At 39.1% G+C, this 26582-nt stretch overlaps 1 protein-coding gene across 1 annotated transcript; it reads right to left on the bottom strand.

Annotated features, from left to right (window-relative positions):
* Positions 1-9533: 9533 nt before the first annotated feature.
* Positions 9534-17989, bottom strand: cidec (cell death inducing DFFA like effector c). Its single transcript, XM_062997851.1, has 6 exons — positions 17885-17989; positions 16423-16499; positions 16154-16295; positions 14125-14274; positions 11704-11891; positions 9534-10129 (listed from the first exon to the last, which is right to left on the bottom strand). Exons 2-6 carry the CDS (start codon positions 16473-16475, stop codon positions 9937-9939), a joined length of 726 nt encoding a protein of 241 aa, XP_062853921.1. The 5' UTR covers positions 16476-16499; positions 17885-17989; the 3' UTR covers positions 9534-9936.
* Positions 17990-26582: the final 8593 nt, after the last annotated feature.

Genomic DNA, 26582 nt, shown 5'->3' with positions numbered 1-26582 from the left:
TGACTCTAATCTCTTAAATGGACAGATACGCCTGCCTTTTAATTACAAGCATCCATTTGGTACAGAAATTAGCAGCAGCACTTGAATGTAGCATCAGGCTCACAGAATACAGAAGGACCTCCACCACACACACACAAGGTCATGGTAGACAGCTGAGGAGTGAGCATGAGTAAGGATGCTTTAATGCTTAAAGTCATATGTATGTTGCTTCCTTGAGGCAGGCTTCTGATAGCAGCATGTAAGATCGTTTGACAGATCGGTAGTACGAGGTCAGGCATGTAGTCATGTGAACATTTCTAATGCTGGATCAGCAGGTGTCACTGCTTACGGGTACTGGTTGCATAAAGCTATTTTTTTTTACAAATGTGTAATCACAAATAAATCCTGTTTTTTACTACATACAGAAGGTGGATTGGCCGATCTAAATTGTCCCTGGGTTTAAGTAAATATATGTATGAGTGTGTGTTGTATTGTGATGGATTGGCACACTAATTACAATCTACTGGAATCCAGGGTAAAATATTAAAACTAAAGAAATCATTTGTAGTGCCTTGTAGTAACTATAAAAAGAAAATACAAACAGCACTTAAAGGGTAAAAATGTAAGAAACATATGTTAATATTTTTGGATTGGATATTTTGAGTGGAAGGTCTTAATCTTTGAGCATTTGTATTTGAACAGCATTTAATCGGCATGTGATGGCATTTGGTTGTGATTTCATTCTCTCTAAGAACACAGGTTATTAAGTGACATGTTCTATCAAGACAAAAGGCAGCAACATTAATGAAAATGCAGAGGAACACATTTGGACAGGATGGAATTGGATAGCAATCTGTCTGTCACATTTCATTTACTCAGCAGCATTACATCGTAAAGCCTCAAGCAACATTACACCGATCATTGAGAGGTTAGCCAAGGCTTTAATATGTAGTCTGACAATATTATGCTTGTGCGTGCTACATGTATTTCATGTTTGGGTTCATGTAGCTTTTACAATTTATCTTTCATGTAGAAGTAAGCCATTTTTATACTGGTTTGCAAAAAGAATTCCTCCAGTTCTGTGAGATATTCATTTATTCATTGTCTGTTTCACCACCGCTTTATCCTATTTAGGGTCATGTTGGGTATGATTCACGAAAGGCAGGAAACAACCCACACAGGTTGTCAGTCCATCACAGGGCAAAAACACACACACACACAGGGCAAACACTCACACACACTGCCCACCATGCCAAACAATTTATGTTTCAATCATAAAACTTTGTTTTCGAATGAAGGACCTCTTAATATATTAAAAGGATTTGCATAGTTAATTAGTGGTTAAGACCCACTGGTTTACTGTGGTATTGTGTACTGGTGAAAACATTCAACATAATAATATAAAGCACCAATACATTTAAAAACAAGCATTTTTCGCTGTTACAATTAAGTTTCAAAAATATTGAGACACATACACTGATCAGTCATATCATTAAAACCACCTTCTTGTTTCTACACTCACTGTCCATTTTATCAGCTCCACTTACCATATAGAAGCACTTTGCAGTTCTACAATTACTGACTGTAGTCCATCAATTTCTCTACATACTTTTTTAACCTGCTTTTTTTCAGCATTGCTGTGTCTTATCCACTCGTACCAGCACAACACACACTAACACACCACCATGTCAGTGTCACTGCAGTGCTGAGAAGGATCCAACATCTAACTAATACCTACTCTGTGGTGTTCTTGGGAGAGTCCTGACCACTGAAGAACAGCATGAAAGGGGGCTAACAAAGCATGCAGAGAAACAGATGGACTACACTCAGTAATTGTAGAACTACAAAGTGCTTCTATATGCTAAGTGGAGCTAATAAAATGGACAGTGAGTGTAGAAACAAGGAGGTGGTTTTAATGTAATGGCTGATAGGTGTATAGTACACAGGGTGGCTGGGTGGGTAGCACTGTCACCTCACAGCAAAACGGTCCTGGGTTTAATTCCCAGGTGGAGCGGTTTGGGTCTTTTCTGTGTGGAGTTTGCATGTTCTCCCCATGTCCAGGAGCTCCAGGTTCCTTCCACAGTCCAAAGACATGCAGCCAGATTAATTGGAGCTACTAAAATTGCTCTAGATTGTGTGTGTGTGTATGTGTGTTTGCGCTATAATGGACTGGTGGCCTGTCCAGGGTGTTTCCTAACTTTTGCTCAGAGAATTGTACCGATTGTAAAACATTTAATTAATGAATTAATGAACATACAACACAAAGAAGAAACATACCACGATAGCCAGTATAAAAACAGACATCAAATAAAGAGAAAGAGGGAATGGAAATGGTAAAATAAGCTTGGCTTTACCTCTAAAGCCCTGCAATCTGGCTCTAAAATTCAAGGGATTTGGAAAACCTTGATTAGCTGAATCAGGTGTTCTGGTCTGGTGCAGCTTAACTCTGTAGGGTGTAAAAGCTGCAGGAGTCACCTCGCTGTAAAATATTTTCAGCATGACAGACCTGCCTAAGGATGAATATTACTGTAGTAAAATTTGTGTGCATTTGATGTATACAGAGGAAAGTAGAACTTAATACGTTTTCTTTTTGGTTAATCTGTCATGCAGGTGAATCACCATTTGCTCGAAATGATTCAGCACTAAAATATTTGTATTAAACAAGCCAGTCTACAAAAAATAAGACTGTATTAAACAATGACGTGCAGTTTAACCCTTTCAGGAAAATGAAAATGTACAATCATGTAAAATCAGTGTAGGCTATAAAGGGCTTAATTTAAAGTTTAGGTTTGCTATTAGATTGCTTTGCCTTGACATCAGGAAGCCATGTGCCATCTCAGATGTGCCCTGAATACCAAAAAGCATAAGCAAGGTCTTAAACCCAATATTCATTTTGGTTGAGTTACGGATAAAGCTTATTCAGCTTGCAGATGCAAATTTTAGCTTGGTGCATTTGTCTCTCGAGGAGGTATGATGTCAGACCTCATCAGATAACCTCTTATAGGATAGGGACATGACATCATGTGGTAACCAAATGTCAACAGTGTCACTTCACCTGTCTAAGACCTGATCTGACTTATGATAAATAAGGCTTATGACTGCAAACATCAGTGCAAGGAGATATATTGGCCTTCTAGTTGCTACATTTCAATCCCAATTGTAAGCAAATTACTTCCATTCCGTTCCATTCCTTACTTTTACATTTGCGGCATTTGGCAGACGCTTTTATCCAAAGCGACTTATAGAACTGTGATAGCATATTGTCTAAGCAGTTGAGGGTTAAGGGCTTTGCTCAAGGGCCCAACAGTGGGAACCTGGCAGTGGTGGGGCTTGAACCAATGACCTTTCAGTTACTACTCCAGCACCTTAACCGCTAGGCTACAGGCGTACTCTTAATGATAAACTTTATGTTCCAAGATGGTCCAAGATGACCAGTTTAACAGAAATAGAACCTGCATAGATTCTGTTAGAGTGAATTATGGAAGCAAGTGACTCACATTAAGCTTTTCATCTTATATAGCAAAATGCCCTGCAGCTGGATTTGCATAGATGGATAGATAGATAGATAGATAGATAGATAGATAGATAGATAGATAGATAGATAGATAGATAGATAGATAGATAGATAGATAGATAGATAGATAGATAGATAGATAGATAGATAGATAGATAGATAGATAGATACTTTATTGATCCCAAAGGAAATTAGAGTCCCAGTAGCATTGTACATCACTTTGACAGATTGAATGTAACCTGAGTTTTACATATACTGCATAGCTACAGAGCAGTTATTAATGATGAGGATGGATAGAGTGTAAATAAACAAAATAACCAAATGGAATGGAATTAAAAGTAAAAGTGCAGGAAGGTGCGGTTCCAAGTATACAGTACATGGTCCAGATTAAATATAGATTAAATATTAAATATAAAGTGATAAGTGACAAGTATTGCACTTTGGACTGGGCCAATATAGCCATAACTATATATACATTAGCATACATATGCATTTGTATGAATATACTTAAGTACACATATATACATGTATATACGCTCAGTCCTTAGTGATTACCCGTTGTCCACGAATACTGGAGTTATAGAGCCTAATGGCTCTGGGGACGAATGACCTTTTTAATCTGTCCGTGGAGCAGCTCAGTGACAGCAGTCTGTCACTGAACATACTCCTCTGTTTTATGACAACAGTGTGCAGGGGGTGGTTCACATTGTCCATGATGGAGTGAAGTTTGCTTAGTGTCCTTCTTTCAGCCACAGTCACCAGAGATTCCAGTTCAATGCCGACCACTGCCCCAGCACGGCTGATCAGTTTGTCCAGCCGTGCTTCGTCCTTCTTCTTAATAATGCCACCCCAGCACAGCACAGCATAGAAAAGGACACTGGCAACCACAGACTGATAAAACATGTGGAGAAGTTTCCTGCAAATGTTAAAGGACCTCAGCCTTCTTAGGAAGTAGAGCTCTGTCCTTTCCTGTACAGGATGTCTGTGTTAGCTGACCAGTCCAGTTTGTCATCCAGATGCACCCCTAGGAATTTGTAGGTCTTGACCACCTCCACATCACTCCCCTCGATTGACATTGGCTGTGAGGGTTGCCCTGACCTATGAAAGTCCACTACCATCTCCTTTGTCTTGGATGCATTTAGCTGCAAATGGTTCACCCTGCACCACACAGCAAAGTCTTTCACCAGGTTCCTGTACTCCTCTTCCTGGCCATCCCTGACACATCCCACAATAGCTGTGTCGTCTGAGAACTTCTGCATGTGGCAGGTCTCAGAGTTGTAGCTGAAGTCCGATGTGTAGAGTGTGAAGAGGAAGGGGGAAAGTACAGTCCCCTGTGGTACTCCTGTGCTGCTGACCACTGACTCTGATGTACAGTCCTTCAGTCTAACATATTGTGGTCTTTTAGTGAGGTAGTGATCCAGATTACAAGGTGTGGGTCCACTTGCATTCCAGTCAGCTTGTCTTTGAGTAAGAGAGGCTGTATGGTGTTAAAGGCGCTGGAAAAGTAAAAAAAACATGATTCTTACAGCGCTGCATCCCTTGTCCAGATGAGAGTGGGTTCTGTGGAGAAGGTATGTGATGGCATCCTCAACCCCCACCTTTTCTAGGTAGGCAAACTGTAGTGGATCTACAGTGTGTTGTACTTGGGGTCTGAGGAGACGGAGTAGCAGACGCTCCATGGTCTTACTGATGTGCGAGGTGAGCGCAATTGGTCTAAAGTCATTTAGCGCATTCCGACACCTCTTTTTGGGCACAGGAATAAGACACGATGTCTTCCAGAGTGTGTGGACCCTTCCTAGTCGCAGACTCATGTTGAAGATGTGCTGAAGTGGTTCACCCAGTTCAGCAGCGCAGGACTTCAGTAGTCTTGAACATACTTTATCCGGACCCGCTGATTTCCTGGTACGAATTTTCTTCAGTTCACTTCTGACCTGGTCTGCAGTGATGATAGGTGGAAGGGGGGAAGGGGATACTGTGTTGACCTCCCAGGGGAGGTGTGAATCAGTAGCTGTGGCGGGGGGGGGGGGGGGAAGGCTACCGGCTGCATCGTCAGGAGTAGTAGTGATTGTGGTGGTTGGAGTAGTCGTCAGGCAGGGGGAGGGTAAGGGGGTGATGACTGAACAGTCACCAGCAGTAAGTTTTTCAGCAGTACAGTCCCCTGTGGTACTCCTGTGCTGCTGACCACTGACTCTGATGTACAGTCCTTCAGTCTAACATATTGTGGTCTTTTAGTGAGGTAGTGATCCAGATTACAAGGTGTGGGTCCACTTGCATTCCAGTCAGCTTGTCTTTGAGTAAGAGAGGCTGTATGGTGTTAAAGGCGCTGGAAAAGTAAAAAAAACATGATTCTTACAGCGCTGCATCCCTTGTCCAGATGAGAGTGGGTTCTGTGGAGAAGGTATGTGATGGCATCCTCAACCCCCACCTTTTCTAGGTAGGCAAACTGTAGTGGATCTACAGTGTGTTGTACTTGGGGTCTGAGGAGACGGAGTAGCAGACGCTCCATGGTCTTACTGATGTGCGAGGTGAGCGCAATTGGTCTAAAGTCATTTAGCGCATTCCGACACCTCTTTTTGGGCACAGGAATAAGACACGATGTCTTCCAGAGTGTGTGGACCCTTCCTAGTCGCAGACTCATGTTGAAGATGTGCTGAAGTGGTTCACCCAGTTCAGCAGCGCAGGACTTCAGTAGTCTTGAACATACTTTATCCGGACCCGCTGATTTCCTGGTACGAATTTTCTTCAGTTCACTTCTGACCTGGTCTGCAGTGATGATAGGTGGAAGGGGGGAAGGGGATACTGTGTTGACCTCCCAGGGGAGGTGTGAATCAGTAGCTGTGGCGGGGGGGGGGGGGGAAGGCTACCGGCTGCATCGTCAGGAGTAGTAGTGATTGTGGTGGTTGGAGTAGTCGTCAGGCAGGGGGAGGGTAAGGGGGTGATGACTGAACAGTCACCAGCAGTAAGTTTTGGAACAGGGCAGTCAAACCGGTTGAAGAAGAGGCTAAGCTTGTTCGCTTTCTCCACGTTGCCATCTGTTGCCCTGTCATTGCTCTGCTTGTAGCCTGTAATGGTCCTCATACCATCCCAGACCTCCCTGATGTTATTTTCCTGCAGCTTCCGCTCCACCTTCCTCCTGTAGGACTCTTTCACTTCACGCAAGCAGACTTTGAGCTCCTTTTGTACGCTCCTTAGCTCCTCCTGGTTCTTGTTTTTAAAAGCCCTTTTCTTCTTGTTCAGGAGGTCCTTGACATCACTGGTTATCCAGGGCTTGTTATTAGCATAGCAGCGTACAGTTGTTGTTGGAACAGCAATGTCCGTGCAGAAGTTAATATAGTCCGTTACACAGTTTGTAATCCCCTCAACATCCTCACCCCATGATTCCTGCAACACGCTCCAGTCAGTGGAGGCAAAACAGTCCTGAAGAGCCTCATCTGCCTCTGGAGACCATTTTCTGAAGGTGCGTGTGGTTGTGGGTTGTCTTTTGACAAGAGGTTTGTACTGCGGCTGTAGGTAGATGAGGTTATGGTCTGATTTTCCCAATGGGGGCAGTGGTGTGGTGGTGTATGCCTCTTTTACATTGGCGTAAAAAAGATCAATTGTCCTGTCTTTTCTTGTAGGGCAGTCCACATACTGATGAAACCCAGTTAATGTAGAAGCCAGTGTAGTATGGTTAAAATCTCCAGATATAACAATGAAAGCGTTTGGGTGCTGTGTCTGTAGTCTCGCGATGGTTATCTGATGATTGAAACGAATAATTCGACACATAAGCATGCACTCTGTTACCAGTGTGTGCTGTTGTGTTTACTTCAGTATGTATATTATTAACTATATAAACTGAAGGGACTGTAGGGAATTGTAGACTTGTTGACAGCAGAGACTCATTGCAATAACCCACCTAGCTGCCAGAGGGTTGTATCACCTGAATCCTTAATGCCTCAACCAGGTGATTACTCACACCTGAGACCAAATACACTGCTTTTGTGTAGTCTAGCCAATCTTTTTGGCAACTTTAAGCCTTGGTCCCTTGCAATATCTGTATTGATCATTCTGTATATTACCCTTGGCAGTTATATGACCTGTATATGACCCTCTGGTGTTGTTAGTTATTTGTCATTGATCAATTTGACCTTGTCCTGCCTACTAATTTTTGGTTGCCCCTTTTTATATCTTTTTTTTGGTAAACCTTTGGCAAACATACCACAATCTCTACAGACAATTAAATGACAGTGTTACACATAAATGGATCATAGTTGTTGTTTTTATTGGTTATTCTAATTTTGCATTGTCATTCTTTTTCCTCCCAGTCTAGTCGTATCCAATTTCCCAATTGTACCTTCCCCCACTGTTGCAGACCCCCACTCTGACCAACATGAGCCACAGACTACGTATGTCTTACAGAGACCAGTATCAAATACAGACATTTACATTTTAATTTCAGCATTTAGGAGATGCATTTACTCAAAGCGACTTATGCCAAGTTCACACTACATGACTTTCCAAGTCGTCAGGTCGCTGTACAGTTCACACTACCCAACTGGATCTCTTGTAATCAGGAGTCTTTCAAGTCGGTGTGGGATTTCACAAGGGGTTTCACACTACACGATCTATCACCATCTGGAATTGCAGGCGAGCTTCTCTGGTCTCCCAAACTACATTTTGTGACGATAACAAACGCGAGAAGTGACGAACAGCTTCTTGATACTACGTCCAAAAATGCACGTCAACAATAAGCAAGCGATCAAAGTTTGTGCGCTGATTGGCTGTTCGACATAGCACTCATTGCCAGTTGTGCAACTCAGATCCAGATATTTAAAATGCTAGAAATCTCTCTTCGGTGGCAGAGCACGAGCTGCTCAGACCGAGTTGTTGAGTAGTACACACATAGCAATCGATCGCCGAGCAAACGCCAAATCTAGCGACGACCAGTCGGCGAGTGAAAATCAGGGCAAAAATCGTGTAGTTTGAACTAGGCATTACAGAACTGTGACAGTATACAGTCTAAGCAATTTAGGGTTAAGGGCCTTGCTCAAGGACCCAACAGTGGCAACCTGGCAGCAGTGGGCCCTCAACCAGTGACCTTTCAATAACTAGTACCTTAACCGCTAGGCTACAACTGCCCTTACATTTATGCACTACTATCCATGAATCAGCTGTCTCTCATCCGGGTGCCTCGATCAGCCAGCAGAGACTGCAAATTCAGCAGCACTTCCAATCCATTCTTCAGACACAGCCAACTGTTTCTGTGTGGGCCTCTGGCTAGCTTATAACATACATTCAAACCCAAAAAACATATTTCAGCTAAAGTGCGCTAGCACATTAGACTGTTGCAGCCAGAGTGGTTGTTTTATTGTAATAGTATTTGTCAGGCAGTTGAAGTTGCCGTGGTTTAACCATGTTTTGCAACTCTAGGTTTTCATATGCACTAAAATATATAGTCAGTTTTAGTAAGAGGGTCGCCCTTGTCTAATGAGTACCTGTTGAAAATAGAATTTAGCTTTTTGTTTGACATTAAGATCTTTTAAACTTAGTTTTAAAACTTTAAAAGTCTATTCACTAACAGACTGACCAGTTGGTGAGTCTGAGTTGGGAGCACTGTGCAAATGAATGGGCATGATTTGGAAAGGACATTGAGTGGCACGGAGTGATGGGTGCAGGATCCAAATGCGTCATCCACTCATCTCTCTGTAAAGGGGATCATTTCCGTTCCCTCCAGTTTACCCCATCCAGCTGTGCTTTTCTATCCTCATTCAATTTCTCTTTTTTCTTCATTCGGTCTTTTCTTTTCTTTCCTTTTTTTTAACCATCTTTTCATATTTCTTCTCTCATCGTAGTATCTGTTTCCCATCTCCTCCAACTTTCCCTCCTTCTTTCCTCAATTTGCTTATAGCATCACATCTTTTTCATTTTTTCTTCTCTCTATCCTCCGAGCACTTCTTTTGCTTTCACCCACAGAGGCAATTACAGGGTGATATGGGATGAGGGAACGCACCCGTATGGGGGCCAATTACAGCCTAGGCTAATCAAACAGACATGTCATCTCCTCTTTTCCTCATCCTCTTTTTTATTGAACATATACAATGTACAATATTTACATGCATACAGAATACATATCTACAAAAAACACCCAGAAAACTTAAAGCTTTAGATATGATCCTATAAAGTAAGCTACATAGAAAAAGTACAACAGTCACAAAAACATGTATCATTCTTGGCAGTTTAAAGTGTAAATAAATATAAATATCTTCTTATTAAAGAAACGTGCGTACCTACAACTATTACAGTAAATAGCAAAATATAACCATGGTGATTTTTAGGTTGCTATCTAACAAGTATGCTCCTGTCATTAAAAGTTTTATGTATAGTAACAAAGGTAACATGACACCACAATGATTTCTGAACCATTTTCCTGGGAAAAAGGTTCACAAAAGGTTCTGCGAACTCTTTTACTTGTTTTTAAAATCAGCTGCAAACCTTCTCCACTGGATAGCCTTGAAGGGTTTGCTTAAATAGCTGGATGTAGCCAGTTGTGCCTCAGCTTTCTCCTCCTCATCAATCAGATGTTGCATGTAGCATGAAGTGCCGACTAAAATATGGCCAGTAGCCTGCATGCTGAACAAAGTCCATCTAAGAGCTTCCCTAAAACCAGAGACAAGAAAAGATTGAGGTTAATTCGTGAATTTGTTTGTTTCTGGCTGCAATTTATTTAGTCACACAAACTTTGTCAATTAAATAATTGAGTTATTGTTCTAGTTTACTGCTACAAACTTGAGAGACGACCGGTGCACCAACATAAAGATGTAGTCAGTCAGAGCACGTCATATAGCATTTGAAAGCTAAGAAATTATTTTATTTGATTTGTGTTGGCATTGTTTAACCAGTTCTTTCCAGTCAACAAGCTCATTTGTGAAATGTAAATGTGAAATGTTTGTGACTATAAAGAAAAGATGGAATTAAAAAAAAGACTTATACCACAAAGGTAAGATATTTCATATTTTGTGGTTGCTATTAGCTGGTTAAATGTGTTCCCAGGTTTAAAATGCTTCTGTTATTTGAGCTAATAGGTTAACATGCAAGAAAAAAACACTATGATAGTAATGACAGTAAATGTAATGAGGTAGGCAATGCCACCAGTAGACGAGTAGGGGACATCACACCTTACATACTCGCTCAGAAAAAGGGATATTCGCCCCAATCGAACATAAACATACACTAACCACAGCAAACGTCAGAAAGGCGTGTGGCCATACACTCAAGGAGCATCAGGGATAGGCCTCCAGCAAAGCACACGACCACAAAGGAAAGCAGGAAAGAATAGGTAAAAGAAAAAGAATAAAGCTGTATTTATTCTTGTGGTATTTTAAGCATCCTTACGGTGGCACCGTTTAATGGGGTGCACAAAACTGCCAATTAAAGAAACCGGAATTGTCAGTCATCTACGCCTCCATGCACTGTAGCAGTATAAAACTACTTATAGGATGAATGCAGTACATTATTTTAAAAGGTTGCAGATTTTTTGGCTGCTTCTGTATATAGAGGTTGGCACAGCAGACTTGGCACGTTATTCCAGATGCCCTTCCTGATGCAACCCTCCTAGTTGCATCCAGGCTTGGCACCAGCATTGAGAGCACTCATACAAGTGCACCTCCCAATGGCTGGGCTGTTTCGGCCATCCCACCCCTTTTCCCTCCCGGGCATGGCCATGCAGACGTGGCCATGCTCCCAAATTCACTCTTATACCCCTGCAAGTCATTCAAAATGCAGCAGCTCGTCTGGTTTTCAACCAACCTAAACGCTGCCACATCACCCCACTGTTGTGTTCTCTTCACTGGTTTCCTGTAGCTGCCCACATTCAGTTTAAAACAATGATGCTCGTCTACAAGCCAAAAATGGACCAGCTCCAAACTACCTTAAAGAACTCATCACACCTCGCTCTGTACACGCATCAAGGCTCTTTTCTGTACTAGCACCCAAGTAATGTAATGTAATGTAAATATAAACCGGTCAATTGCACCACTTTGATTTGAACCTGAGATTTCATCAGTAGTGGGCTGCCACCTGAGCACCAGATTGTAGAACAATATAATGTAATATTTAGTATTTTTAGCATTGTCCTCTGTGCTACATTTAATTATGACTACCTACAGGCTTGTATACATAAAAACTCTCAAGTTTTGACCAAAGATAAAGAAGTTAAGGGGCTATATGCTCACCTCAGCATCCTTTTGGCATGGTAGCACTGCAAGTCATATGACATGGAGTAGGTCCCATATAGAGTCATCTGGACATTAAGGCAGCCGATGAATTCTTGTGGATGGTTCTTGTAGAAGTCGAGGGTAAGTCTGGCCAGGTCTTTTCTATGCTTTGTTTTGCTTGCTGAAGCTTTACTTGCTTGACTGTTCTGTGAAAACATAATTAATATTATGTTGGCATTGATGTTTCAAACGACTTCTGCATATTCTATAGTTTAAAATATAATGTATATATTATTTTGTGTTTTGAGAAAAGATTCAAAATCCTGCTATTTTCCAACATACTGACTGATGTGCAGCTCATCTAAAATGAGCCTCGGGCAAGGTTTTGAGTGAAAACATAGCTCTAGAGATGTACACGTGTGTGTTTATCTTTAACGTGATGTTAAAATGTGATGCAAATTTGCTCTCACCAACATCCGACATCTATGCTTCCTCTAGTGTCTAGGTGAAGTCTCCTGAAAATGAATCGGATGTGCTTTCAAATACTAATTTAATGCATTAAAATTGTTGGGTGCTGGTGAATAATGGACGGGGGGGGGGGGGTTGGCATATGCTAATATGACAGGCACAGCATGGGGAGAATCAAGTAAACACAAACGTTGTGATGAGGTACCGGTGAGTCATTAAAGACATAATGCATATGTAAATTGCCTGCTTTGGACTAACACTGTGGAAATTAGGTAAGCGTTTGTGTGTCTAAATGCCTTCAGGTTTGGGCAGACTAGTGCAGAAGGAATGAACTCAGCCTTGGTTGCCATTGGCCTTGTAGTCTGTTTATTTTTCAGTGAATTTCCAATATAATTACTCTGTGTTTGTGGAATCCATCATTACGGACCCACAGCGTAAAAATACATGTTGTTTTCTCAGTACTAGACAATAATATGCAGCGTAATGATGTATTTTTCCATGAAACAGATTTCAGTATTTCAGTAATTAGATGTTTGATACCCAGTTATTAACTGTGAAATGTTTTACAGCATATGTTTGTATTACTGAAACAAAATTATCCTTGCTCGGATTACTCAGCCCCAACAGCATGAGACACAAAAATGATTCATGATTTCTTCAAATGTTGTGCACTTCTTGTGGCATTCTATTTTGGGGGGAGGGGCATTTCAATACAACTATAAAAATTACTGATAGCTTCTGAGTGGTACAGCAGAAAAGCATTAACCCTATACCATCCAGGGTGCAAGTCTGAGCCTCCGAAATGCCATAAACCATCCCGAGAGATGATTGGATCTGCTTTCTGGGTGGAAGGGATATTCCTGACTCCCCATCAATCACTGAGGGAATGCAAGCTTATGTGTAAAGATGATGGCAGTAGGTGCCTTCTAGAACCGTACTAATCTGCTCAATATGATGAAACACAAAAGCTGACAAAAGTACTAAAATAATGTTACATGCTACATGTAGTAAAACTGTGAGCTACAAGACTGTTATAAAGGTCCTTATTGTTTTTTGAGTCCCTATTTGTCCCTAGTGGTTTTTGAGTGCAGGCCTTTAACTATAGAGGAAGAGATGAGATTATGAGACACTAAGGGAACTGGGGTAGCTGACCCTTGTCCTTTTTATATAGGAAAAACAAAAATATGACCATGGGAACATTCTATATAGGCAGTCAGATAGAAGTTTGGAGGAGTATTAGCCATGTCTTTTTTGCAGAACCTTAGTTACGAGGGATCTTCAAAAAGTTTCCGCACTTTTATATTTTTGTTGGAAACGGTGAGGGCAGGAGTAGTAGTAATTGGCCGTGTCTGAGAGACTAAGAGAGAGCTTATAGTCTGGATTTAGCCCCATCTGATTTCCACCTTTTTGCACGCTCAAAGAAGCTTTAAGGGGAAAAAGATTTTCATGTGATGATGATGTGAAAGCAGCGGTGCATCAGTGTCTACGCACTCAACCAAAAAAATTTTTTGCTGATGGCATTAAAAGGTTGGTACGATGCAGGGAAAAATGCATCGGAAGGTGACTATGTATGAAAGTGATGTAATTTGTTTTTGAAATTCTTAATAAATAAGAGTTCTTAAAAGTGCGGAAACTTTTTGAAGAACCCTCGTATTTTATCTCTCCATACATTGTTTTGTTCTGCCATTATCAAAAATATTAGCAAATTTGATTTTCACAAATAGATAACCAATAACTATATATCACTGTAAAACTGTATAATAATAATGTTTACATTTAATAATAAAAAATGTGTATTATTTAAATGCCATAAGTTGTGCACCATTCAACAAAAAATTTTTATCCAGTAGAATTTATACAACATGTATTATAACTCCTGTTTAATAAGGCTATGTGCAAATTGTGAAATTGTAAAATCTAAGTGCTGCAGAGGTGTGTGTGTGTCAACATCTGCACATCTGTTGTCAGTACCTGATGAGGGTTCCACTTCTGTCCCTTTTCCAAGATCATGAGCACAGTGCTATCCTTCAGGGTCTGGAAGAAGTCCTCTGTGTCCACTCCTGTCCCATCCTCATCCAGTACGAGGCCTGCCTCACAGGACATTTGAAATGCATCTTTCGCCTGAGAATCGAAACACAAATAAGTCTCTAATCAGAGGATGTGACTCTCAGTCAGGTCTGGGTTTAGAGATTATTTCAATACAAATTAATCTGACAAATTACATGGATGCCAAGCCCTCCTACACGGTGAACTTGTCACCCCCCGTACCCTATTGATTAAATGAAACCACTTGAAACTAACTAGATGATGTTTGGATGGTGGACTATTCTCAGCACTGGAATGCCACTGACATGGTAATGACTTGTGGTTTGAGTGTAGCAAGTACAGCAATGTTGTTGGGATTTTTATTAGGAAAACATACTGTTAGTACTCATTGCTACACATTTGGAGACTTGAGCTATTTTTCATTCAAGGCATGGGTTAATCTTCCTCTAGGGTTAGTCTTTTATCATTATACGATTTTCAAACAAGCACACTGTTGGGTTTTTATTTTTGGTTGAAGCACTATTCTATTCCCATCATTAAAATTAAGGTGTTAAAAATCCCCACAACATTACTGCACTTGCTATCAGTACTATAGTACACAATGCACACTCATTAAGATTTTATGTCATTACAGTGCTGTGTAATCCCCCACCCAAATAACATCTGGTCAGCAGGGAACCTGTGTGGGTCCCTTTTGATTGATAAATGGAGGGCATGGGGGTGACAAAGTGTACAGAGCCACAGATCAGTCATTTTAGACCCACAAAGTGCATCTGTACTGTAGCCGTAGCTTTAATAAATAATCAATAAGTGTAAGTATCATGTAGGATATTAAGTTTCAGAGAGTAACAGAAAAGAAAATGACATTATTGTTGTGGTGTTTTGTAGTTCTACAATACAATACAACTGACTGTAGTCCATCTGTTTCTCTGCATGCTTTTTTTTAACATGCTTTTACCCTGTAAAAAAAAAAGCATGCAGAGAAACAGATGGACTACAGTCAGTTGTATTGTATTGTAGAACTACAAAGTGCTTCTATATGGTAAGTAGAGCTGATAAAAAGGACAGTGAGTGTAGAAACAATGAGGTGGTTTTAATGTTATGGCTGATCAGTGTAAGTACACAAGTACTCATACAGTATATGCTTAGTTTTACACTGCAATGCAAAAACACCACAACAATAATGTCATTTTCTGGACTGAGAATAGTCCACCAACCCTGTGGGCAGCGTCCTGTGAACACTGATGAAGGTCTAGAAGATGGCCAACTCAAACAGCAGCAATAGATGAGCGATCGTCTCTGACTTTACATCTACAAGGTGGACCAACTAGGTAGGAGTGTGTAATAGAGTGGACAGTGAGTGGACATGGTATTTAAAAACTCCAGCAGCGCTGCTGTGTCTGATCCACTCATACCAGCACAACACACACTAACACACCACCACCATGTCAGTGTCACTGCAGCGCTGAGAATGACCACCACCACCACCTAAATAATACCTACTCTGTGGTTGCCCTGTGGGGGTCCTGATCATTAAAGAACAGAGTAAAATGAGGTTAAAAAAGCATGTAGAGAAACAGATGGACTACAGTCAGTAATTGTAGAACAATAAAGTGCTCCTATATGGCAAATGGAGACAGTAAAATTGACAGTAAGTGTAAAAATAAGAAGTTGGTTTTAATGTTATGGCTGATTTATGTATTTTGTTAATGTAAATCAGTGTGTGAGTCAGAGCGGTGATGGTAATAAGCTCTAAACATTTTGTCTTTCTTGGCATTCTTTCTGCATTTCTCTTACAATGCATCCTTGTATCTGAGTCATTTATCATTTCCTTCCTGCCCTTTATTCTTTCTTGTTTCCTTCAACTTTCGAAGTGTCAAAACTAGTATTTAAACATCCATTTATCCCCTCCTTTCCTCCCTCTCATCCTCCAACTCCTGCTTTCTCTCCTCACCTTGCTGAGTAGGTCATTTAACCCATTTGCCATGATGCCCTTCTTCAGAGTGCGGTCGGAGTTGGTAATGCGGAACGGTCTGGAGCGTGGGTTAAAATTTGGCAGGACAGAAGCGCTGGCTGCTACACATTTGTTAGATATACTGTACACACAAACACACAGAGAATACACATCAGTATGTATACAAAAAGAGAGACAGTACACTTGTGTTCCAAAATAACTGCTATCATAAGCAGTGACAATTCTGTAAAGACTGGCAAAACACTTACTCTGAAAGAGAAGAGGGTGAGAACAGATTGAGAGATTTCTTGGCGTAGTCCATCTTGCTTAGCTAGCTAGTCTAAAGCTGGAAAATAACAAAAACAACATAGCTAAGACTATTATGCTAAAATAGAACAAAGAAATAGAAATAAAATGCCCTTAGTAGACAGCAAGGATAAAATACATCAGTGCCAATGCAAGCAGTATGGTTAATGGTTCAGAAGTAAAATGATAATAATAATAATAAGCTTTAATACTCTGTTAATTATATACTATGTTAATAATAACCAAAATGCTAACCTGCTCACTTATGGAGCTGCCTGACCTCACTTAACAAAAAGGACAATTTAATTTTTAATGTTTTGGTTTGCTTTTATCTAATCCTTGAATATTGGCATGTAGAGTTTAAGTAAAAGCATCAAAAAGTTTGAAAGACTCGGTCATCTATTTTTTAAAAGACAAACACATTTAGCAATGACTATATACATAATAATCAATGTTGTTAATTAAACACCATCTGTATTAAATACAATATAGAATGGAATAATTATGTAATTAATAGGCAAACCGCTTCTCAGAAGCTCCAGTATTTCAATAAATAGGACAGGTTGGGGTGTGGAAAGTAAGGTTTATATAAACTATGCTCCAATACAGTAAATAGGACCCTATAAAAAGCTGTAAGGTTGTTTGAAGCTGGAAAATACTACAAAAGCATTTCTAAGAATCTGGTCTTCATCAATTTACAATAAAATAAAATGTCTACAAATGAAGGACATTACTGTTGCTACTGTTCACTTCATCCCATGATTGTTGTGGGTCTGCATTACCCAGAAAGACTGGGTTCAAGGCAAAAATGCAATCTGGGCAGGGCACCAGTCTATCACAGTGCAACACAAACTCAAACATTCATATTCAGCCAGTCCACCGTCTGCATGCATTTGGAAGACGGGAGAAAACCAAAGTACTCAAATGGAACTAATGAAAAGACAAAAGTGAGCATACAAACTGCTCACAGACAGCGGCTGGAAACAAAAACAGAACTTGAGTCCCCAGGACACATATTGCTGTGTCTTTCTACCAGCTGTGTCATGTTGCTGCCCAAAATAGTTTCTGACACAAAACAAAATTTGAATGATGCCGTTTCTTTAGAAAAATAAAGACATGACAAGACAAGTGTTGATAAAATATTGTTGTTCACTTTCCTATGGACAAAAAACATTTGCCAGAAGTTAATAAAACATTGTCTCAAATCAATGTTTTGGATATGTTACATTATTAATTACTTTCACAACAGTAAAATAATCCATTACTTAACCATTACAAAGTCAACACAGAATCTTTTACAAAACCCAGTAATATAGACACATTGCCCAATAAATAAAAGAAAACTATATACTGAACTACTTTCATTCCAATACTGTATTTTAAAAAAATGTAAGAAACTACTTTTCTCTATAGAATTCTCTCTACCTTAATCTCTGGTCTTCTTTATCACTCAGAATCAGTCTTGATTTTTTTCTCCTGTGTTGAGTCAGTCAGATCAGTGTGTGCTGAAATGTCTGTGTTCAGTGAGGCTGGCCTCTTTCTAGCCCTGTAATGTCCTTGCGTCACTCGTTTTAAGACCTTTGCTCCAGTCTGACAGCAGGGTGGATGTGGGCTATAGTTCTGTTAAGCAAGGGTTGCTGGCAGCTTCCCACAAAGCACCATTTTTCATTCGCTTTTCAAAATCACTTGTTTTACCTGCCAATAGTTTACAATAATACCAAACAATTCCAAGGCTATTATTACTACAAGTTTTAAAATAGCTGTTGCTGTTATAATTACACTAACACAGGCATTACACACTCCTCGGTTATTCATTGAGTACTCAAGGCCAATGTAGGGGTTGGGAAAAAGTTCATAAGGAAAACTCATATGAACATGGTAAAAACATGGTCAGCTCTTTACAGACAGGGACCAAGCCCCAGGAAGGTTTAAACCCAGATCCCCATTACACTAGAGTCCACACTACTTGCTTTGCCACAGTGTCACACGGCCACATTCAATTATTCAATTATTGTTTATTTTCACAAACCACTTAATCATGATCATGGTTTTGAGCTGGTGCTACTCGGAAACACTGGACACAAGGCAGAAATACACCCTTAACAGGGTGCCAATTTATTGCAGGGCATCAGACACCAATTTACTTCTACTGGAATATAATGAGATGGAAGAATATTATTTGATCCTTATGTTTTTAATAAGAATAAAAAAAAACTAGTGATATTCCTAGGCCATTCAAGTATTTTATCAGCAGTTAGTTGAGGGCGAGATTCATTGCATAAAACAACTCCTCAGTTCGAAACTCGGTGTTGCCACCATTCGGCTGGGCGCCAGCAGATACTAATTGGCCACCGTATCTGCAGTGTGGGGGCCGGACTATGTGTGGGTGGGTGGCATCTTCATACTCTGTGTAAGGACCCTGATTGGCGGAAGAGACGCCTTTGCAGAATGCAGGGGTGAGAGAAGGAGGGCTGTACACGTGTTGGAAGAGGTGTGTACAGCGATGTGCTCTCATTGGATGCAATCTGGTATCTCTCAGCAGCGGTAGACAAAATTGAGTGCCCTAAATCAGGAAAAAATGCATAAAAAAAGAAGAACTAAATTAATGTTTTGAGATGTTGAGACCAACTGTTCACCAGATGTAAGTGAAAAACAAATATTAGGACTTAACATCATTGCCCTTGTGTCTTTGAAATATCCTTGGATGTTATTATATGTATTGTATTTATCAGTCTACATGTACTGCTTGCGTAAATAGGTAAAAGGTTAGTACATGAACTACAAACATAAATCTATTCATAAACTTAACATTTGGATCTGGTCTAAGAGTAAAGTCCATGCATGACACCATCAGATAAGGGACATAATGTATCATAATTCTATATTCCTTATAAGGGGTTTCTTATCTGTATACCGAAAGATACAATTCTGATCTCACTACCTTGTGACCACACGATCATGCATGGGCGTATACTTGTGTTTAAACTTGCATTAACAGATTTCAAAATCACTGAAACACAAAAGACCAATTCCATGACGATGCTTGTGTTCATATGGAACGACATTGTTCAATATTAGTGTAATGGTAAATAAGATTACAAAAGTGTGTTGTGCTATGCACAACAAGAAGAAAACAGACAGAGAGCTAGGGCTAGAGAAATGGGGGCACTGGGGAGCACAGTACTAGCCCAGCACAGAGGATAAAACTTTATCATTCTTTTTCCATCTTCTCACAAAAGAACTTTTGAGTCAGGACCAGTCTTGGCAGAGACTTTTGCGCCTTAGGCAATACTTTGACCTAGTAGAGTGTTAATTTTTCAAAATGTTTCTACAGCCAAGCCTTTTCACACAGTCAGTGACCATGCAGGACTTTTAAAAAGCACATGCACATATGCATATAACCTTAGAACAGAATCTTTCTAATGGCTTTTAAGTAATATACACTGATCAACCATAACATTAAAACCACCTCCTTGTTTCTATACTTACTGTCCATTTTATCAGCTCCACTTGCCATATAGAAACACTTTGTAGTTCTACAATTACTGACTGTAGTCCATCTGTTTCTCTACATACCTTTTTAGCCTGCTTTTCCTCTGTTCTTCAATGGTCAGGACCACCTTAGAGTAGGTATTATTTAGGTGGTGGACCGTTCTCAGCACTGCAGTGACACTGACATGGTGGTGGTGTGTTAGTGTGTGTTGTGCTGGTATGAGTGGATCAGACACAGCAGCGCTGCTGGAGTTTTTAAATACCGTGTCCACTTACTGTCCACTCTATTAGACACTCCTACCTAGTTGGTCCACCTTGTAGATGTAAAGTCGGAGACGATTGCTCATCTATTGCTGCTGTTTGAGTTGGTCATCTTCTAGACCTTCATCAGTGGTCACAGGACGCTGCCCATGGGGTGCTGTTGTCTGGATATATTTGTGGTTGGTTGACCACAGTCTCAGTCCAGCAGGGACAGTGAGGTGTTTAAAAACTCCATCAGCATTGCTGTGTCTTATCCACTCATACCAGCACAACACACATTAACACACCACCACCATAATACCTACTCTGTAGTGGTCCTGGGAGAGTCCTGACCATTAAAGGACAGCATGAAAGGGGGCTAACACAGCATGTAGAGAAACAGATGGATTACAGTCAGTAATTGTAGAACTACAAAGTGCTTCTATATGGTAAGTGGAGCTGATAAAATGGATAGTGAGTGTAAAAACAAGGAGGTGGTTCTAATGTTATGGCTGATCAGTGTATGTGCAGTACAATATTTATGTTCTTACATCTAAACTTTACCCAAACATACTATACTTATCAAATCTAAAATCCTGCACTAATCCCTCATTTGCTGCTATATCGGCGCTGCTTTACTCATTTAGTAAAGCTTTTGTCTTAACATACTAGAAAATTAACTGACCAACTGAGTCACAAAAGCATTAGTGAGGTCAAACCCTGAGGTTGAGCAAGTCAAGTGTTTCAGTGGGTTGTAGTCAGGACAAGTTCTTTCACACCAGACCACAAGACCTGGTTCTGTTCACAGGAACCTTTTCCAAACTGTTGCAGCAAGTTGGAAGCACACAATATATTCAGGAATTTAAGATGGTGCAGAGTCTAAGTACATTAAAATCTTACTATGTTATTTTACAGTTATCCTTCTTTTTTCTCTTTATTATCTTACACATATAATACATAATACAACATCAACTGTAAGGAGCACTACATAACTTCCCCATAAAATAGTGATGAGCTGAATTTTAGAACAGTCTAGGAACTGATCTATAACTGCTAAAAAATTAAACCTTCCAGTCAATTCAGAACCCAACAAAAACATCAGCAGTCAGCTCACGATTTCCAAACAGACAAACCTATCAAATCAGACTAAACATTCTAGGCACCAGCCAGGTTGCCACAACACAGCATTAAACATCTGGTGTAAGACAAACTAGCAACAACAGAGACTGGTTTTATGACAGTCTGTGGGTCGAAGATCATTGTTTGATAACGTCTGTCATAACCAACAGAATCTGCAGCAGGGCAGCAACCACCTGCTTCAGCTCAAGTGGAACTAATGACACCATGTGGAGGAAAGAAGTGTCTCAGCTGCTGCTTATCCAAGAATTTTCTCAAAACCTGGGTGAAGATGATTACGATTTATTCATTTATTTATCATGATCAAGGTCATAGTGGGTCAGAGCCTACATTGGAACTTTGGGGAAAAGACAGAAGCACACCCTGGAAATAGCACAAATGATATGCAGAGCAAGTTTCAGGCTTATTTGTTATTTGTACAAATGTTAGCTGCAATTGCACATTGAAATGTGTGTTGGGAGGTTTGGGGACTCTACAATTGTGCAAATATATATATATATATATATATTATATGCTATTATTATTATTACCAAATGTAAAAAATGACTAAGATTTAAACAGCTATATGTGCAGCACTATACAGTGGACCCTTGAGTTACGAACGGTTTACCATACGAACATTTCGGGTTACCAACTTTCTTTTTCAACTTAACGTATGAACAAATTTCAGATTACGAACAGAAATTCGCGAAACACGTGACTTCACGAACAAGTTCACTCCAACCATCTCTCTCTATATATATACAGTATATACTGTATATACAGTGAGCGAACATTCGGACAGCGGACGGTGTTTTCTTTATATTTTGTAAAATTCAATAGTGGTGAGAAAATGCAAAAATCACTATTTGTTGTGTTGTATAATTACTCCTGCCAGTAGCTGTCACTGTGTATCAGACAGAGAGGACAGTGAGTGAGAGAGAAGAAGGAAATCGCTGAGTAAAGTATTCTTTCTTTCGTGCAATTACACCTACAAAATACAATACTATTAAAATAAAGAAGGAGATAATAGAGAAATATGAGAGTTATTGTTGTTTCTGGTAGATACATGTTATAAAAAAAGAAGGAAATTTATTATGGTGTATGGTACAGCACACGTACTGTACTGAAATGTGGGTGTTTTATATACAGTACAGTACTACTACTGTGTAATGTTGTTTATTATTGTTTATTACAGTAATGTCTATTCTATAATTTAAGATTTAAGGGAAAATATACTTGTATTTATAACAAAAATGACCATTTAAGACATTAGAAAGGTTATGTAAGGGGGTGGTTTGGGAGGTCTGGCACAGATTAATTCTATTTACATTATTTCTTATGGGAAAAATAGGTTTAACTAACGAACATTTTGACTTAAGAACAGCCCTTCAGAACCAGTTCAATTCGTAAGTCAAGGGTCTACTGTACACCTATGGACAACTAAGAAAAGCCAGTTCTGCATGTTTTGGGAGATGGGTGCAAATCAATGTACCTTGTGGAAACACACATAGGGAGAACATGCCAGGGTCTTCAAAGAGAGTGTTTGGAGTGGGGTGTAAAGCTAGGAAGCTGTGTGGCACTTAGACTGCCTACTGTTTTATCCTACTGCCCTACTACTATTTTGATTTTATGAAAAGAGTCTCTAAGCTTGTAACCAAGGTCCTTAGGTCATTGTAGCTATGCAGGTTGCAGGTTTATATTTAAGGTTTTCTTAGCATTAAAAGTGGGGTCAGCAATTTAAGTTGACAATTTTAAACATTTCTTTAATTTGCATTTAACATAGGCAAAACCAAGTTCAAATGGCTTTATTGTCATTTCAGCTACTGAAACGAAACAATGTTCCTCCATGAACACGGTGCAACCAAACACACAACTGCAAACACATTTGGTGAGGCTGCCCTCTGTTGGCCTGAGGTAGTCTTGCCACCAGAGTTCACATAATGTATTATACATGATGTACTAATATTTCTGATGAAGTATTACCCAAATTTACCATTAATTCATGCTTAACGATTTAATTAATACAACTATTGTAATATCTAAAATATACCAAACATTAGCTTTATAAACTCCAATATTACACATGCAAATATATAATTTTAAATACAATTTTTTATATAAAAAATAAAAAATCTGGCTCCTGGGCACCATTCAACTGAAAGGTTTCCACCACCCCCTTTACATAAGGCCAAAAACTATATTTGTATAAATTACAATTAAAATTAAATAAACTAAATATGTTTTACACACTTTGGTTTGATTTATGACAGGATTACTGGTTACACAAGATTCATCAGTTCACAAGTTTAATGTCAAACACAGTCATGGACAATTTTGTATCTCCAATTCACCTCACTTGCATGTCTTAGGACTGTGGGAGGAAACCCACACAGACACAGAGAGAACATGTAAACTCCACACAGAAAGAACCCGGACCGCCCCACCTGGGGATTGAACCTAGGACCTTCTTGCTGTGAGGTGACACTGCTACCCACTTAGCCACCGTGCCAAGTAACATAAACATTCTTAAGTTCGGTCAGTGGAAGAATAAAGTCTGTTGGTGAGACCTGGACATTGTCCAGGTCACTGTAGATTCCAGTGCTGTTCAGCAGGAATGGCATGTTGTCAATAAACCTAAGGTAAAACATGTATTGTGTTTTTAAACTGCTTTCAATTCAGTGCAAGCCAAAGATAATTTACAAATCTCTGCTTTCTGTTTTGAATCTCATTCAATCTCATTATATTTCCCTTAAACATTTACATTTCTTTTAAATGTACTGTTTATGGAGTTTGGTGCTATAATTTTATTTCCTTTTGTATTATTTGAACACACATTTTAATACATTTTAAAACTACTTTTCTAAAACTACCACTGGTCGGTTGTATCTCAAATAATAAATAATTAAACACCTTAAGTACTTTGCTTTGTTGAGCCTAAATTTTTCTTAACTTGTTCTGGATAAAAGCTGAACAAGAATATGAACGTAATGTTTTTTATTATTATTGCATTTGCATTATTTACATTGTTTATGTTTTCGAAAGTATATTTCGCAGTATTTTGAGTATTTTCTAAAATAGTGCACATTGAGTCTGATGTGTTTTGCCTATCTTTGTGTAATATAACATCTTCTCTTTTTGCCATGAGATTTAAAATAAATTAGTGTGACACTGTTTCTAAATAGGAATCATAATGTTATATGATTTTTTGCTTGCAATGTTCAAGTTAATACAGTTGTGTTGTTTCCAAAAAATTTGTCAATCCTGCAAAACAGACAGCTCTGAGAAAAAATACACACAGTATGCAGCAATGTTAGTACAGCCAGTGCAACATCATTGTAGCATAGTAACAGCAAACGTCAATATTTGTAAACAACGTTTCATATTTTCTAGGCTGATGTGGTCCAGACAACTCAGTTCATGGAGGGTATTATTTCTCCTTTTTCTAGTTTCATAAATAATGTCTGGTGCAAACAACAACATTGTTACAGTCCTGACCTATTCTAAAATTGTAAACCTGACTGAACTATTGGTAAATCTAAGGGTTAAGACTGGAACTGTACAGACCCCAAAAATATTGTTTAGAATTGACATATGGCCTTACTGGCTGGTGAACTGGAAGGTAATGTAAAGCACAGCTGTTTGGAGCCATGTGGTTAGATTTGGGATTGCTTGAAGCAAACCTGCAGGGCAGGACAGTCAATATTACATTGGCTGCTGTCGAACCAAGTCTTAGTCCTGATCAAACTCCATCAATGTATTAATTTAACTGGTGTCAACTGGACCAGAAGCAAACCCACTCCACTTTGTTTTAGTTTTGTTTGGAAAAATAAAAAGAGTATTCTAAACTCTGCAGTATTGTGACCTTTCAGAACTGAAATCTGACATGGCTGAGCAAGTGTAACTACAATTGCTACATTAAAGGAAAATTAAAGGGAATTTAACAACCTCCGTCTTGTTAACATGAAAAAAACATGACAAAATTAAAATATTTCAAAAGCAGTTGTTTAAACTACCAAATACATCATAAGTAAAAACACCACAGTTTGCTAAAATATTAGATACTGGACTTCTTTTTTCTTAGTTCTTACTTTTCTTTTTCTTATTTCTGTAGATATAATGAGATACACTAATGTCTCCTAAAACAGTTCAACCCTGAAAATTTCATACAGGATCTCTTTATTATTTCCATTAACTGTTACTGGTTAGACATTACTGACAATCTTTAATGCTATAATAAAAACTCAAGCTAAAGCTAGGTAACTAAATGAGGTGGATATTTTCGTTGAAGATGACTTGTTACAATAGATTGATAGCTTGCTGTTATCCCACTTAGTTATTTAACTACCAAAATGGCCAAAAATAAAAGCACAGCACTTATTTATCTAAAAGATTTCAAATAAAGCATATTTTTTCCAAGTAACTTATACACTTACCAGGCATAATATTATGGTCATAATTTTATGCCTGATCTGTGTAATGGCTAAGTGTAAAAACAGGCTATTAGTACTTAGTCTTTTTATATACATTTTCTTCTTCGTTTTTTTCTTTTCTTATTAAAACCGGAGCGGCACGGTGGCTCAGTGGGTAGCACTGTCGCCTCACAGCAAGAAGCTCCTGGATCCCGTTCTGTGTGGAGTTTGCATGTTCTCCCCGTGTCTGTATGGGTTTCCTCCGGGAGCTCCGGTTTCCTCCCACTGTCCAAAAACATGCAGTGAGGTGAATTGAAGATACTAAATTGTCCATGACTGTGTTTGACATTAAACTTGTAAATGGATAAATCTTGTGTAACGAGTAACAACCGTTACATTAACATGACGTTAAAATCCTAATAAATAAATAAATAAATATTAAAACCAAGACAGTATACATAATTTTCTGCAGTTTTATTTGCATAAATTGTATTTTAAAGACTGCAAAATTTAGATCAGAACTTTTTTTGCAAAGTATGAAAATTATGCAACTCGTATTTTTGACCTTCAGATGCCAGATCTCAAACTGGTAGTATAGTTTCTTAAAGCATCTGTGGGAATAACTTTTGGAGGACTGGTGTTCCGTCTCTTCAGTACAGTTCCACCTACTTGATCTGTGCTTCCGCTGTGAGACTTTAAAGTAGAGTAAGCAAATTAATATTTTATGCAACCTTAAAATCTACCCAAGAGAATCATAACTTATATTTAGATTATTTTTGCTTAACCATATAAAATCATACAAATGTAAATGAGTTCATAACAGTTTCTTTCTAGTGAGCACATAAATATATAAGCCAATAATT

Source organism: Trichomycterus rosablanca, chromosome 6, assembly GCF_030014385.1.
Source record: "Trichomycterus rosablanca isolate fTriRos1 chromosome 6, fTriRos1.hap1, whole genome shotgun sequence".
NCBI classification, from domain to species: domain Eukaryota; kingdom Metazoa; phylum Chordata; class Actinopteri; order Siluriformes; family Trichomycteridae; genus Trichomycterus; species Trichomycterus rosablanca.
Note: the sequence above shows the minus strand (reverse complement) of the source record. Positions and strands in the feature narration are given on the sequence as shown.

Bases quoted from the DNA above. Each gene is read 5' to 3' on its own strand.
- cidec (XM_062997851.1), bottom strand. From the start codon at position 16,475: ATGGACTACGCCAAGAAATCTCTCAATCTGTTCTCACCCTCTTCTCTT. The intron at 16,296-16,422 runs GTAAGTGTTTTG...TTGTGTGTACAG, and splicing joins TCACCCTCTTCTCTTTCAGA to TATATCTAACAAATGTGTAG. The intron at 14,275-16,153 runs GTGAGGAGAGAA...TTCGATTCTCAG, and splicing joins TAAATGACCTACTCAGCAAG to GCGAAAGATGCATTTCAAAT.